A 12,921-nucleotide genomic window follows, 5' to 3' on the forward strand; every position below is an offset into this window, starting at 1 on the left:
AATAGTTGCAGAGCGTGGCTGTTGGGGATTGATTAAATGTAATCCACAAATCAAGTTACAAAAATTTTACCCTTTATAAAATGTGAACACCATATATTGGTATCTTAGGAATTTCATCAAGGTTGAAGCAAAAAAAACTACGAAAACGATGTTCAAGAATTGCACACACAAGATGAAAATTTATTCTGTGGTTGGTAAAATGCAAAGAGCAGCACATGGTCATATTACTCGGCAGTACAGGTTTTGATAATTCTTTACTAGTAAAAAGAAAAAAGGTACAAGTTCCTTGGACATTTGGAGGTGGTGTGATCAGCACTTTCAACCCTCCCCCCGTACCGATTGATTTGAGGTAGGATAAGGCCAAGAGTTGCTTCATGCAGGGACAAGGTCTGAACATTTTTACTTCAGATCTTAGATCACCCACCCTGGAATCAACTACAGGTCTCCTGCGTGTCAGATGACCTACCGACCAATCACCATGGCTCCCTAGAAATCCAACCAAACTCCCATATCATGCATGCATGGATACCATATTCCATATTTTGCATTTCTTAATGGTTTTCTGCACTACTTCCGCAAACATTTTTCTTACTGTCTTCTATTAAGTCTCCAAACCTTTCAGCATTGATTGGTTGAATTGGTGTTTTAGGAGTTAAGTCCACTTTATACACAGTAAGGTTAATTGGGACTGGACCTACAGTTTAAAGTGGGATCCGAACCACTATGTGCCTCCACCGGGTATCGAACCTGGAACCCCTTCATTACAAGGAGATATCAGGGAGGCTACCAAGCCTTTTATCATCAGTTGTACTTTGACTATCTGGATGTCCAAGTCTATGTCTAACTAAATGTAACTTGCAATAATACTGTGCAGCATGTAAATGTTTTATCTTGTTACAAAAAATTTACCCTTTATAAAATGTGAACAACATATTTTGGTGTCTTAGCCATTTCATCAAGGTTGAAACAAACAAACTAGGAACTGAACGATGTTATCTTTTGTTAAGTCCACAGAAGAAAAACCACAATAACTGACCTAATTAATAGAAATTAAGCTGTGGTTAGATTGAGTCTCAATTTTTTTTATTCACATTGATATTCGCATTAGCAGTCCGCACGAAAAGAACTAAGCCAAACTGGAATTAAAATAAACTGCATTAATCCAGTTACTTTGCATCTCCGGGAGAAACTGCAAAAGCACATGAACACTATATTCAGTTGCAGTACATGCATTTTGTCTATACATGTTCAACACTATGACAAGGCAATATAAACTCTCTACTTGTCTATTTACTGTCGGCACACCCTACCTTATTCAAAGATAGGTGCTTCTTCTGTAAATATTTTTATATACCCCAAAAATGTTATACTGGCACTATGCAGAGAGTGAGAATCATTGCAAAGCGTGGCTATTGGGGACAGGTTCAACATTATACACAAATAAAATCACATTGTGATTTTACCATTCATAAAATATGAACAATCTACTGATGTCTTGGACATTCCATACCTATTCCTTCTGTGGTTGATGAAATGCTAAAATTAAGCACATAATACTGTGAAGTACAGTTTTGAAATTTTGTAATACTATTAATGAATTGCAGTTTTAACATTACTACAAATTTCACACTGCATAACATGTTCCATAACATTTTACAATAGTTCCCTGAACAACTGCTCCTAATATTTATCTTTTCCACTTTTACGATTGCGGTGTTCAAATCACTTAGCATCAGTTTTACTTTGGTTCAGTGCACTCAATGTAACTTGGGATAGGCTTATGCATTAGGTAATGTGTTTTTACTCCGATAAGCTTACTTTTCATTCTTCCGAGCAAATTTTCTTCGCGATCGATTTCACTACCTGTCTGGTGGCTTCCTCAGGAGTGTACTGTTCTACTGCGGGCAACGTGGTTCCTTCTTCCGCTTGTGCTCATGGCAGTGCCTGTCCTTTCAACTAGTGCCACCACAAACACAAGCAGAAGGAACCACGTTGCCCACAGCAGGACAGTACACGCCTGACGGAAGCCACCAGATGGGTGGTGAAATTGATCACGAAGAAAATTGACGTGGAAAAATTAAAAGTAAGCATATCAGAGTAAATTAACTATCTCTGCGTAACCACCAAACCAGTATATTTAGATACAATGGTAATGGTTTTGTTTGATAAAGAGCAGAAGAGACTGCATTTTGTTGCAAATTAAATGGAAACTAAAGCAATAATTTTTATTAGCACGCAGAAAGCGTGCTACCTGTCTATTTACCGTCGGCACACCCCACCTTACCGAAAGGTAGGTGCTTCTTCTGTAAATATTTTTATATACCCCAAAAAATGTTATACTGGCACTATGCAGTGGTGAGAATCATTGCAAAGCGTGGCTATTGGGGATAATTCCACATAATCCATAAATAACAATTCACAATTGGACACCACGTTCTGATGTATTCAAAACGGCATACACCGAAGTTTGGTGCGGAAAACTAGGAACTGAACCATGTTCAAGAATGACAAGACCCTACTCATTTCATAGCTATTACGAAAATTCATGGAAACTAAAGCAGTTATTTTTATAACATGCAGAGAGCATGCTAACTGTCTATTTACCGTCGGCACACCCCACCTTACCGAAAGGTAGGTGCTTCTTCTGTAAATATTTTTATATACCCCAAAAAATGTTATACTGGCACTATGCAGTGGTGAGAATCATTGCAAAGCGTGGCTATTGGGGATAATTCCACATAATCCATAAATAACAATTCACAATTGGACACCACGTTCTGATGTCTTGAAAACAGCTTACACATTAGTTTGGTGCAGAAAACTAGTAACTGAACCATGTTCAAGAATGACAGACAAGACACTACCATGTTCAAGAATGACACAGACAAGACACTACTCATTTCATAGCTATTAACAAAAATCCATTCCGTGGTGGGTAAAACTTAAAGAATGCAGTAAAATAAACACAAACTAAAGTCCACCCGGCCAGAGAATGGACTTTAGGAAACCCAGACTTTTCGCCCCCAGTTCAAGGGGGTGAAAAGCTGTGTTGCTACCGTTGCTACATGCCTGATTTTTGTAGTCATACATGACACCTCTTCCTGGCAACAAGCACCCTCGCTCGCATTTCAGTTAAAGGCAGGGAATCAGACCCAATCACTTGCCACAGAGGCAACCATTTAAGCTTCGTCGTGCTGGCTTTGATCAGGGTGGCACCTGTTTCGAAAACTACCCAAAATGAAAAATTTGGTAATGTAGAATACCACGAGAATTCCCCCTCACCCCGGCAACTTGACAAAGCCCATTGGTTCAGCTGTTCATGTGACCCTCCATGGCTTTCGACGGAGAAGACAAAAATAGAATTTCCAAGTCAGTTCTTTGGCCGGAACCACTGTATAAGTTTTTGATGTTTTGCAGTGCTTTCTATCAGTGAATTCAGTTGTAAAATTTCAGGTGGTAGAAACATCAGTGAAGTATGAGTTGTCTTTTCACACTTGATACTACATCATGAAATGATTAAATAAACTTACCACACGCAACTTTAGCATCTGGATCCTGAGCAAGGTGGGCATCTAAAATAGCATCACTGATCTGATCGCACATTTTATCTGTAAAATAATAGAAAAAATAAATTGGGATACCATTGACGGATAGCCCCAAAAACAATTGACTGATAGCCCCACGGACCATTTCCGGCAAGGTTAGGTTCGTTAAAAAAAAAAAAATTCTAAGAAAAAGGCATGTTTGGAAACACTGGCGAGACCGCGTGACTTTCAAAGCTCACACCATCTGCAGGTACATAATGGAAACAACTGCATAATATTGTTATAAAAACAGAAAATTAATACTTGCAGTACCCCCAAAATAGTTGATAATGGCACTCTGCAGTAAATACATTTCAATGCAAGGTGTAACCATGGGAATATATATATATATATAAAAAAAAATTGTAATGCATCAATAATCTAGACAATCTTTGGTGTTTTACAACTTCAACAATACAAACAAATATTGATTTTTGAGTAATAAAACCATCAAATGAAAAGGACACTACAGAAGAGAGAAAGCTGGGTACTACATGGTTATTGCAGCAGGCTTACTGTGAATATGAATACATCTCTTATTATGTATACGACATGGAAGTAATATTGCTCTCCTCTCTTTAGACACAGTGTTACAGAAATTTCAGTCCTCTTCTATCTAGCAACGATAAGACATTTGGATAGCTCTGCTCGACACCAAAGTGTTAACAAAAATTTTTATCTTAATGTAATGCAAAACACCAATATTGCAAGACAGAATGCACAAAACTTCTATTGCAAAGTGCTAATGCTCTTATTACCTTCAGTACTTTATAACACAAAAAATTGTTGGGTAACATTATCGTATGAGGGAAACTGATTCCTTCAAATTTACAGGAGAAATTACTTACGGAAATTATTTTCTTTAGTGTTGTGGAAGTTCCTGAATGTAGATTTGATCCATTTTAATGTGAATGTGTGTTGTTTTCTGCGAAAATCTCTGTCTGGCACGCTGTTTCTGCTCCCGCCATTTGCTTTCTGCACGAGAGTGCAATGCTCCGTGTGTTAAGATGATGCAACCCCGTAGCCAGTGTTTCAGCCTCGACGTGTTTTCACTAGAACATGACGTGTCGAGTATTTGTAATTTTTCTTTTTAACTATGCTTGCCTAACCTAACCTTACGGAAAATTGTTTTTGGGGCTAACGTGAATGTTTTGCGACGTATTAGCATAATTTCAAATCCGGGCACGAAAGTAGATATTTTCCGGTGAACGAGGTTTGCAACACTGCATAAATCGACAAAACACTCTCAGAACGCCCCCTAAACCAGTAAGCTATCACGGCCATAATGTGTTACAGATTCGAAACAAGTGCCGGACCCTGTGGCCGAGTGGTTAGCACATCGTGCTGCGATGCCAAGGGTCCCGGGTTTGAATTCAACTCGGGCATGGTTGTTTGTGAATGTCCATTCATCAATTTCATCATTTCATCACTCATCCCCATCTTCGCGCATTAGCCAAGAGGCACAAACGCGAAGTAAAATAAAATATATCAAAAAAAATATCGAAACAACAAGTAACAGTTATCGAAACAACAAGTAACAGTAAGTACTCGTAAATCTAAGAAATAGACATTGGTATGCATTATTTCACTTTAGGAAATGTTCCACATTCGAAAATAACACGTTAGCAATGTAAAGAAGTACGAAATATATGATTCGTAGGTGTTTCCCTCATACGATAATAGTACCAATTGTTGCAACATGTGGGCTCAGCTCTGCATGTACAAATGTATTCGAGGGAGGAATCACGTAAAAGGCTTATTTCTTGCAAGGCTAACTTTGTGAAAACACATGACCCTACGGTGGACGTTAGAAACAGACAAAAACATTTTTATCCGAACAGCACGTGGGTCTGGATGCAAAATTAGATACTGTGTGTGTATGTACAGAAAGTAAATGTTGTTCACAAAACTACAAGTTTACTTTCGCTAATGCCGCTCATTCCACCACAACAAATTCTGCCACTTCAGTCGAGCGACACGTGTAAAACACTACATCAATGGACAAACATCCGATTATGTGGGAATCTCATATTTATTAATTTTTATTTACTGTATGGCACCCCTTTACAGCATTCAGAAAAGTGTCAATTCTTTACGCGAATATAAATTTTTCGTTTCCCGCTTAGGAGCACGCGAGGTAGCCATTATTAACATGACGGTCGATATGATTTCACGTAATCAATACGCAACCCTTGCAAGCGTTTTCTTATGTACATTAACTAACTATAATACACTCCTATCAGATCATTGCACGTTTTTGCGATTAGTTACATTGAAATTATTACATTATTTTTGTTCAACGCCATGCTATCAAACCAACGCGCCATGCGCACATGGCGCTGGTTTCGACAGTGGCATAAACTGCACGTATTTATAATAAATAACATAACTTACCAGGATGGCCTTCTCCAACAGATTCCGACGTAAACAAGAACGGTTCCCCGTCTCCCATTTCGTTTTCCAGGTGTCCGTTTTGCTGAAATCCGTTCATTATACGCGACGAAGTCTCAGGCATTCTGAACCAATTTACACTACTGTCGTGGATTACTTGTACTGTGGAAAAGAGGACGCACGCGGAGCTTGGGTTCTATATAAAGCCTCAGTGGAGTCACGTGACACAGTTCAAAAGCTTAACTACACTGAAGAACTAGACAGCGCGGTAAAATACAGGACTTTGTGGAAACTTGTTGCTGTGTAAAACCGCTATAGCACAGTCTGAAAAGAAACTAACACAGGCCGTAAAAGCACCATATTTATAACATAGTTATCACATGGACATAGGTCTAGGTCAATTCATGATGACGTCTTTTGTTTCAACTTTCCTTGCTTTTGCTCGTCTGCCTATGGGATGATGGCATTTGATCGCGGCTTCGCGCAGTCGCAAAGTAAAATGAATGCCTTTCCACCACTTTGATCAAACTGACAACTAAAAGTGAACTTACGCTTTCATTTTATATATATCATATCTCGCCTTTATTTTTGTATTCATATATTGTATGGTACGTACAATATATTTCTCGGAAAACGCGGTGACATTGTGTTAAGATGCAATGACTTGCAGGCAGGGGCGGAAATTAGGGGGAGGGGGTCAGTTGCCCCACTTTCCGCCATTTTTGCCCCTGTACTATGTTAAAACTTATCTACAAAGAGAAATAAACTGTCTTTGCCCCTCCAGTTTTGACACCTTGTCCCCTGGTTTTGGAACCCAATCGCCGCCAGTGCTTGCACATTCAACTTGTAAGTTTTACTTGTAAAAAATGTTCACGTATAAAAATATAATAATAAACGTTAAAAAAAGACACACGTGTGAAAGATTGTTAGATCAAAGGAAAGGAAAACGTATTACGGGTCAGTGGTCAGTGGAGAAGGCTCAGTTTAGATCTAAAAGAAAATGCACGGGAATTATTAGTGCTTAGCGGCGAGACAGAGATGATACGTCCCGGCAATAATACAGAAAATGCATTATATATGTGGTGTGTGTGTGCCCAGGATTTTTGAAGGGGGGTTACGTACATTTTTTAGTAGTCAGCCCTCATTTTGCCATCTTTTCCTACCTTTTACGTTCTTTTCTTTTAGCAATACTGGGCCCAGGGGTTTATCCAGAAGTTTCCATTTTGAAAGGTTGAAATTTCAAATTTAGGAGGGTCTAATGGTAAATTTCTTGCGGTCAAACAAAAAATTGGGCCTACTGCTTGGACAAGAAGCGACAACATTAAAATCCCTCCTCCCCGGAGCAGCCAGCAAGGAAACAGGATTTTGTCAAAATAACCGTTTTGCGCTGTGACTGGACACCGGTTGATACGACGACTCCACTGCAGATCTTCTCACATCCCCCTGTTCCCTCAGAAAATACTCCCGTATTTCGTACGCCCTCTGCCTCTTCATTCATGTTTTTCTGGCACCGTCACTGAAATGCAGTGGCGTGCGGTGCTAAATCAGGCAGGGGAACAGGTGACCTGCACTTGCCCCCTCCCCTCCCATACCTGTCGTAATATAATACAGTAAACCAAGTAAAATTCAACCCTTGTTGAAATGAACCAAATAAACATACGAAACATATGTTAAAAATTTTCAGAAGTGACATACATGAAGCACGTTAAAATTATGAAAATACCAATGTTAAAGCAAATATGATATAATGTAAACAAAACATTAAAAACAAAATTGTTGATGCGCAACAAAGGAAAAATTAATAAAAGCAATTTATGATTGATCAGAAAAAAAATGTTTTGTCGAAACCGGTTTCATCTCTCCATTTGTAGATTAAGTTGACATTTTTTTTCTAGAGTTGAGCATTGTAATTCAAACGTCCTTAATGCAATAATGGCAATCAGATGGCCGAGTTTTTTCATGACGTCAGCTAAATTTGTAGAAATTGTGACAAAATCCGAACTGTTCCAAACTCCCTCTCGGGAACAAACAAGGACAACAAAAATTTGCCACTGGAAGAGTATCCAGTTAATCAATTTACAGAGTTCTAGTAACTTGTTTGAAAATGCCTTGTGTACGATTTCGTTTTAGTTTCTAATTAGGTTAGGATAGGTGTATGTCTGCTGTCGTTTCTGTAAAGTTCAATGTACTAAAAGCTTTCGTGTTCAGCTGGTCGATCATACAACATTCGCTTTCTTGTCCTGCGCTGCGCTTGTGTTGCTGGTGGAACAGGTGGATGCGAGCTGTTCCCTCGGAAGCTATTTCGCAGCGTTTAACCAAGGCATTTAGCAGACGCTTAGACTCTAGAAGATTTTTCCAGTTCGTTATGACTGGCGGACGCAATTTTGTAATGAGATTAGGAAACTATAGACTTATTACACTCCAAACTATCACTACGACGCAATTAAGCTTTAGCACATAGCAAAAACTTGAAGGAAAACGAATTCGCTATGTATCTCGTAGGGAACAGCTTGAGAGTTCAGCTTCCGCGGTGGGAAGTGGCTCCATGAGGAACGTTTACCTTCGGGCGTGGTCGGAAATACTCGGCGTCAGAGCAGAGGGTGGGTGGGACGACGAGGGTAGGCAAGTAAACAAAGTTTTTCTTCGGCGTGTTGATTTCGGAAGAAAGAAGTGTTCTTATTATGTTATTATAGATAATTTAAATAGCTAAAAAGGGCGATAAGTAGAAGGGAACAGCCTGTTCCCTCTGTTCCATGGAGGGACCGCCACTGCTGAAATGAACACGAGGCTATTTTGAAAATAATCAACGAAGAATCGTTAATCGCGTGCATCACGCTCGCATATAGATCGACCTTCATGTGGAATTTCCTTTTATGTGTGAATGTTTACATTATCACGTTCGATACTTGAATGACTCCGGATCTTTGTTTACTCTCAGTAACACACATTCGTGAAAAAAAAGGGAGATCAATGACATGAAACAGAGTGTGATACTTCTGATTGCACCACTTGCTGACACAGCTTTCCCAAGTTCACAGGGTCGAAGACAGCGTATCACTGCAGGAGGCCTAGAGGTGAAGCAAAAAGAAAGAAAACAAGTGGAAATTAGAACTATAGGAAGTGAAGCAAACATAGGCCGCGTCCGAAACGGCAGCAGATGTCCCCTAGAGCACCGTTACGTCCGGGGAATCAGCTACAGATGGACCACAAGGAAAAAACCTTGGACGAAAAGTCCCCGCGCAACTTTTCCTTCAGCTCGGCCCATAAGCAAGCATGGTCAACTCTCCGCCTCCCCTCCTCGCGGGAGTACGGTGCACAGGAGTCGCGGGTCTGCGCAAGTTGTTTTGCTTGTGGTTCCACTATACCTCCGTTGTCCGAATTGGCAGCATACGTGGAGTTTGAGGGGAGATGTGAAAGGCGCGACAGATGCACGCTTCAACTCGCTGTGGCCCTGCGCTTGGCAGCCATATTCCAACTTTCACTTTGTAGAGACAACGTTTACTGAATAGACGATGTTTCTTGGACATTTTATCGATAACACTGAGTGATGAAAAATTGTAAATGAAGAAATCACGTTACATTTTTAATATGAGTAGCAAACATGTGGAAATCAATGTAATGTGTGGTTAGCGTCTGCCTTCTGCTTCCGTACTATGCGCCTGCGCCCCAGAGCGCGGTAGGTGACGTTCGGGCTGACACCGGGCGGGAAAAGTGACAACCGTACTGCAAGGCACATAATAGCTGAAATAAGCATGTAAATATGTTTGACAAGTTATATTTTGTTTATATAAGCTATTATAAGCATACGTGGATAGGTTAGGCAGGTCGAGTTTGGTGCTGTTAGCATGCCAGTGCTGATGCTGTCCCTAGCCGCCCGTCAAGGGGACATGTAGATTAGGGATGGTCAAACGGATCTGGAACCGGATCCGGGTCCGAAAGTTTCGAATCTGGATCCGGATCCGAGAGTTTCGTATCTCAATCCCATTATAATATTGCCACACCTTAAAAGGTATTATGTTTATTATTATTATTAAGTGTTGTTCCTAAAATACTTTGCTACGCATCGGCTAACACACTCGTACACAAAAATAATCTTACTTGTTTAACATTGTAATGATGCGATCATTACTGGATCCTCTTTTATGTTATAAATTATGTATGTCCTGTACGTTCGAGTTCTTGGCCGTTGAAGAGCGGTAAGTTTCCAGTAACGGTTTAGGTCATTAGCGGGGCCTATAAATAGGAAGGGCAAGGGAGCAGTGGGTCTCAGATGTTTGGCGGAGTACAGCAATGTAAGAGGTATCTTTTTCCTCTGACGGGAGCGGCTGGGCGAGCTTTCTTTCCTTACTATGTGAACCGACGGGGATGTTAACTTTCTTTCTTTTAATACACACACTTGCTCTTTTCACATTATTCCAATAGTTTATTTCATGTGGGAAACCGGGTACACAACACACATACCTTCAGCCACCTTTTTTGGTACTGAGGGTTATATATATATTTTTTTTACTCGTGGAGCCAGTGGCTACGCGAGTCTACACACTCTCTTCGGGAAGGGGGGACAGGGTACACCGAAATGTAATTTTGCGAATAACGGCCAAGAATTAACTTATGTAAATATAATATGAATAAACCTATATATATCTAAAAGGAAATGGGCGTTAAGTTATAATTTGAAGAAGTTCGTGTATATTGCCTAAACTAGCATCCACAGAACTTCAGGTACTGCAAGTTTTGAACCTAGGGACAAGGATTCAAAAATGTATGGTTGTGTATGTTGCTGAGAATGTGCTGTGATGTGCATGCAGTCATTCGATTTCTTCATGCTGAAGGGTGCAATGCAGCCGAAATTCATCGACGAATGAGTTCAGTGTTCGGTGAAACTTTCATGAGTGACAGCAAAGTGCGGCAGTGGTGTAGGAACTTTGAAACAGGACGTACAGACATTCATGATGCAGGCGGTCAGGGAAGGAAGCGAGTGTCAACCTATGATCTTGTTCAGCGAGTGGATCAGGCGATTCGAGAAATCGTCGGTTCACAATTTCTGTGTTGAGTGAGTCTTTTCCCGAAATTTCAAGGTAAGCTCTCTATACCATCGTGAGAGAGAGACTTTAGTACCGCAAACTCTGTGCGAGATGGATTCCCAAGATGCTGTCCGACCAGCACAAAAGACAGCGAATGGCCGCCGCCTTAACGTTTCTTCAGCGCTACCATGATGAAGGAGAGGATTTCGTGAACAAAATTGTCACAGGGGAAGAGACATGGGTCCATTTCGAAAATGAAGAAACAAAAGAGCAATCCAAACAGTGGATGCATTCCCATTCCCCGAGTAAACCAAAGAAGTGTAAGCGAACTTTCTCCATCAGAAAGTGTATGGCTACTCTTGCCAATCCCGACACGGCACTGTTCGTCTTCATCAATTATTCAGATTTCCAGCAATTACAACTCGGATAAATAAAATTTGCAACTGAATTAATAGATCAGTATACAAGCGCATTTTATTTTTGGGAGGGCTGGACAGAAGAGTTTGTTAAGATATTCAAGCATGATGTATACCCTCGTCTTCAGCTCTGGTTGTATCGTCTCTGTGTGCTTGTGAGTATCCCTTCATTCATTTAATCTCATCATTATTCATCCTCATATTCGCTTAGCCAGAATTGGCAGAAAAGCGAAGTAAAAAAAATCAACTTTTCTTTCTTTGTTAGGAGTTCATGAAAAGCTACTTAGGAACAGGGGCGCCGACTTGTCAAAATTATTGGGGGGGGGGCTCTGATCACTGAAATAAATTAATGAATGACTCACTCCCTCCCTTTTTTAAGTTTTGGCCTCAGTGTTCGGAATCTCGTAAAAGCCCATGAATTCCTCAAAAATATTAAAATTTTCATTTACAGTTCGAATGCAAAATGTCAATTGTTCACGGATGGATATGTCACAAGTTTCGTCAACAATAATAGCAAATAGCAACCCGTCTTTTAATATCTGCTACCACGCAGCACAAAACAGATCCCCCTAATATATCAATGATCTCGTTCTGAATGTCATGTGAGAGCAATTTGTAGCCCGAACGTCCCATCCACTCTCCTAGTTCATGCACATCATCTTTTGAAACTCTTTTTAGTAAAAATGTTAACAATACTCATAATAATATACTTAGTATATAGTAATAAGTCATGTGTTTTGCTGCCTCTGGTCATAGCCCCTTCACCCCCAAAGTTGATGGTTTAGCGGTCTCATTTCCCCAAAGTTGATGACTCTAGAACATTTAAAATGTGTATTTAAAGTTAAGTTCATGTGGCACAATTCAGAGTAAACTTTACAAGAGAAGCAAAATAATACATTAGATTCTCTTAAGCAAAATTATTTGGGGGGCTCTGCACCCACATCGTTAACATGGGGGGGGGGGCTCGAGCCCCCCAAGCCCCATGGAGTCGGCGCCTATGCTTAGGAAGATAAATTGTGACAGATGCTATTAATAAACAGTGCTTGTTTCCTTGCATGTGAAGAGCTACTATTTTGTAGGGAAAGTAGTTTAAAAAAGAAGAAATAACAGTGCTATAAAGAAAATAAGAAACAAATCAATTATAACAGACTGTTTAATTAAAGGTGAATATGATAAGAACGAAACTCGTGAATAAATCATTTACTTTTCTTATGATTGACAAGCTTCCATTACAGTAATTCGATTAGGGAGCTTATAATTCATAGATGTAAACCGACTCGGAAAAGATATATGCAAGAACGCCATACTATAAATTTCAAACGGGAAAAGGGAGTGGGGGAGTTGATTTCAACAAGCTAGTTTCTTGAGCTGAGAGGTGTATTGTGTTACAGAGTATCTCACAAACAATGGCGTGCCTAGGATTTTCGAAAATCGGCTCTCATTTTGCCATTTTCCCTGCATTTGACGTTCTTTTTTTTAGGAATATTGAACCAAGGGGGGAAATCC

At 40.0% G+C, this 12,921-nt stretch overlaps 1 protein-coding gene across 2 annotated transcripts in view; it reads right to left on the reverse strand.

The window, feature by feature from the left end:
* Sam-S (S-adenosylmethionine Synthetase) overlaps positions 1 to 6,399 on the reverse strand; it is a 41,349-nt gene extending 34,950 nt beyond the window's left edge. The window contains exons 1-2 of one of the 2 annotated variants that reach the window (XM_083131240.1): positions 5,979 to 6,399; positions 3,531 to 3,608 (exon numbers count right to left, since the gene is read on the reverse strand). In XM_083131240.1, the coding sequence (XP_082987366.1) occupies positions 3,531 to 3,608; positions 5,979 to 6,099 (199 nt within the window). In that variant the 5' untranslated portion in view covers positions 6,100 to 6,399. The remainder of the gene's footprint in view (positions 1 to 3,530; positions 3,609 to 5,978) is intronic. The other variant, XM_083131239.1, reaches the window with a different exon arrangement.
* Positions 6,400 to 12,921: the final 6,522 nt, after the last annotated feature.

Source organism: Lepisma saccharinum, chromosome 11 (assembly GCF_977018435.1).
Source record: "Lepisma saccharinum chromosome 11, izLepSacc3.1, whole genome shotgun sequence".
Taxonomy (NCBI): domain Eukaryota; kingdom Metazoa; phylum Arthropoda; class Insecta; order Zygentoma; family Lepismatidae; genus Lepisma; species Lepisma saccharinum.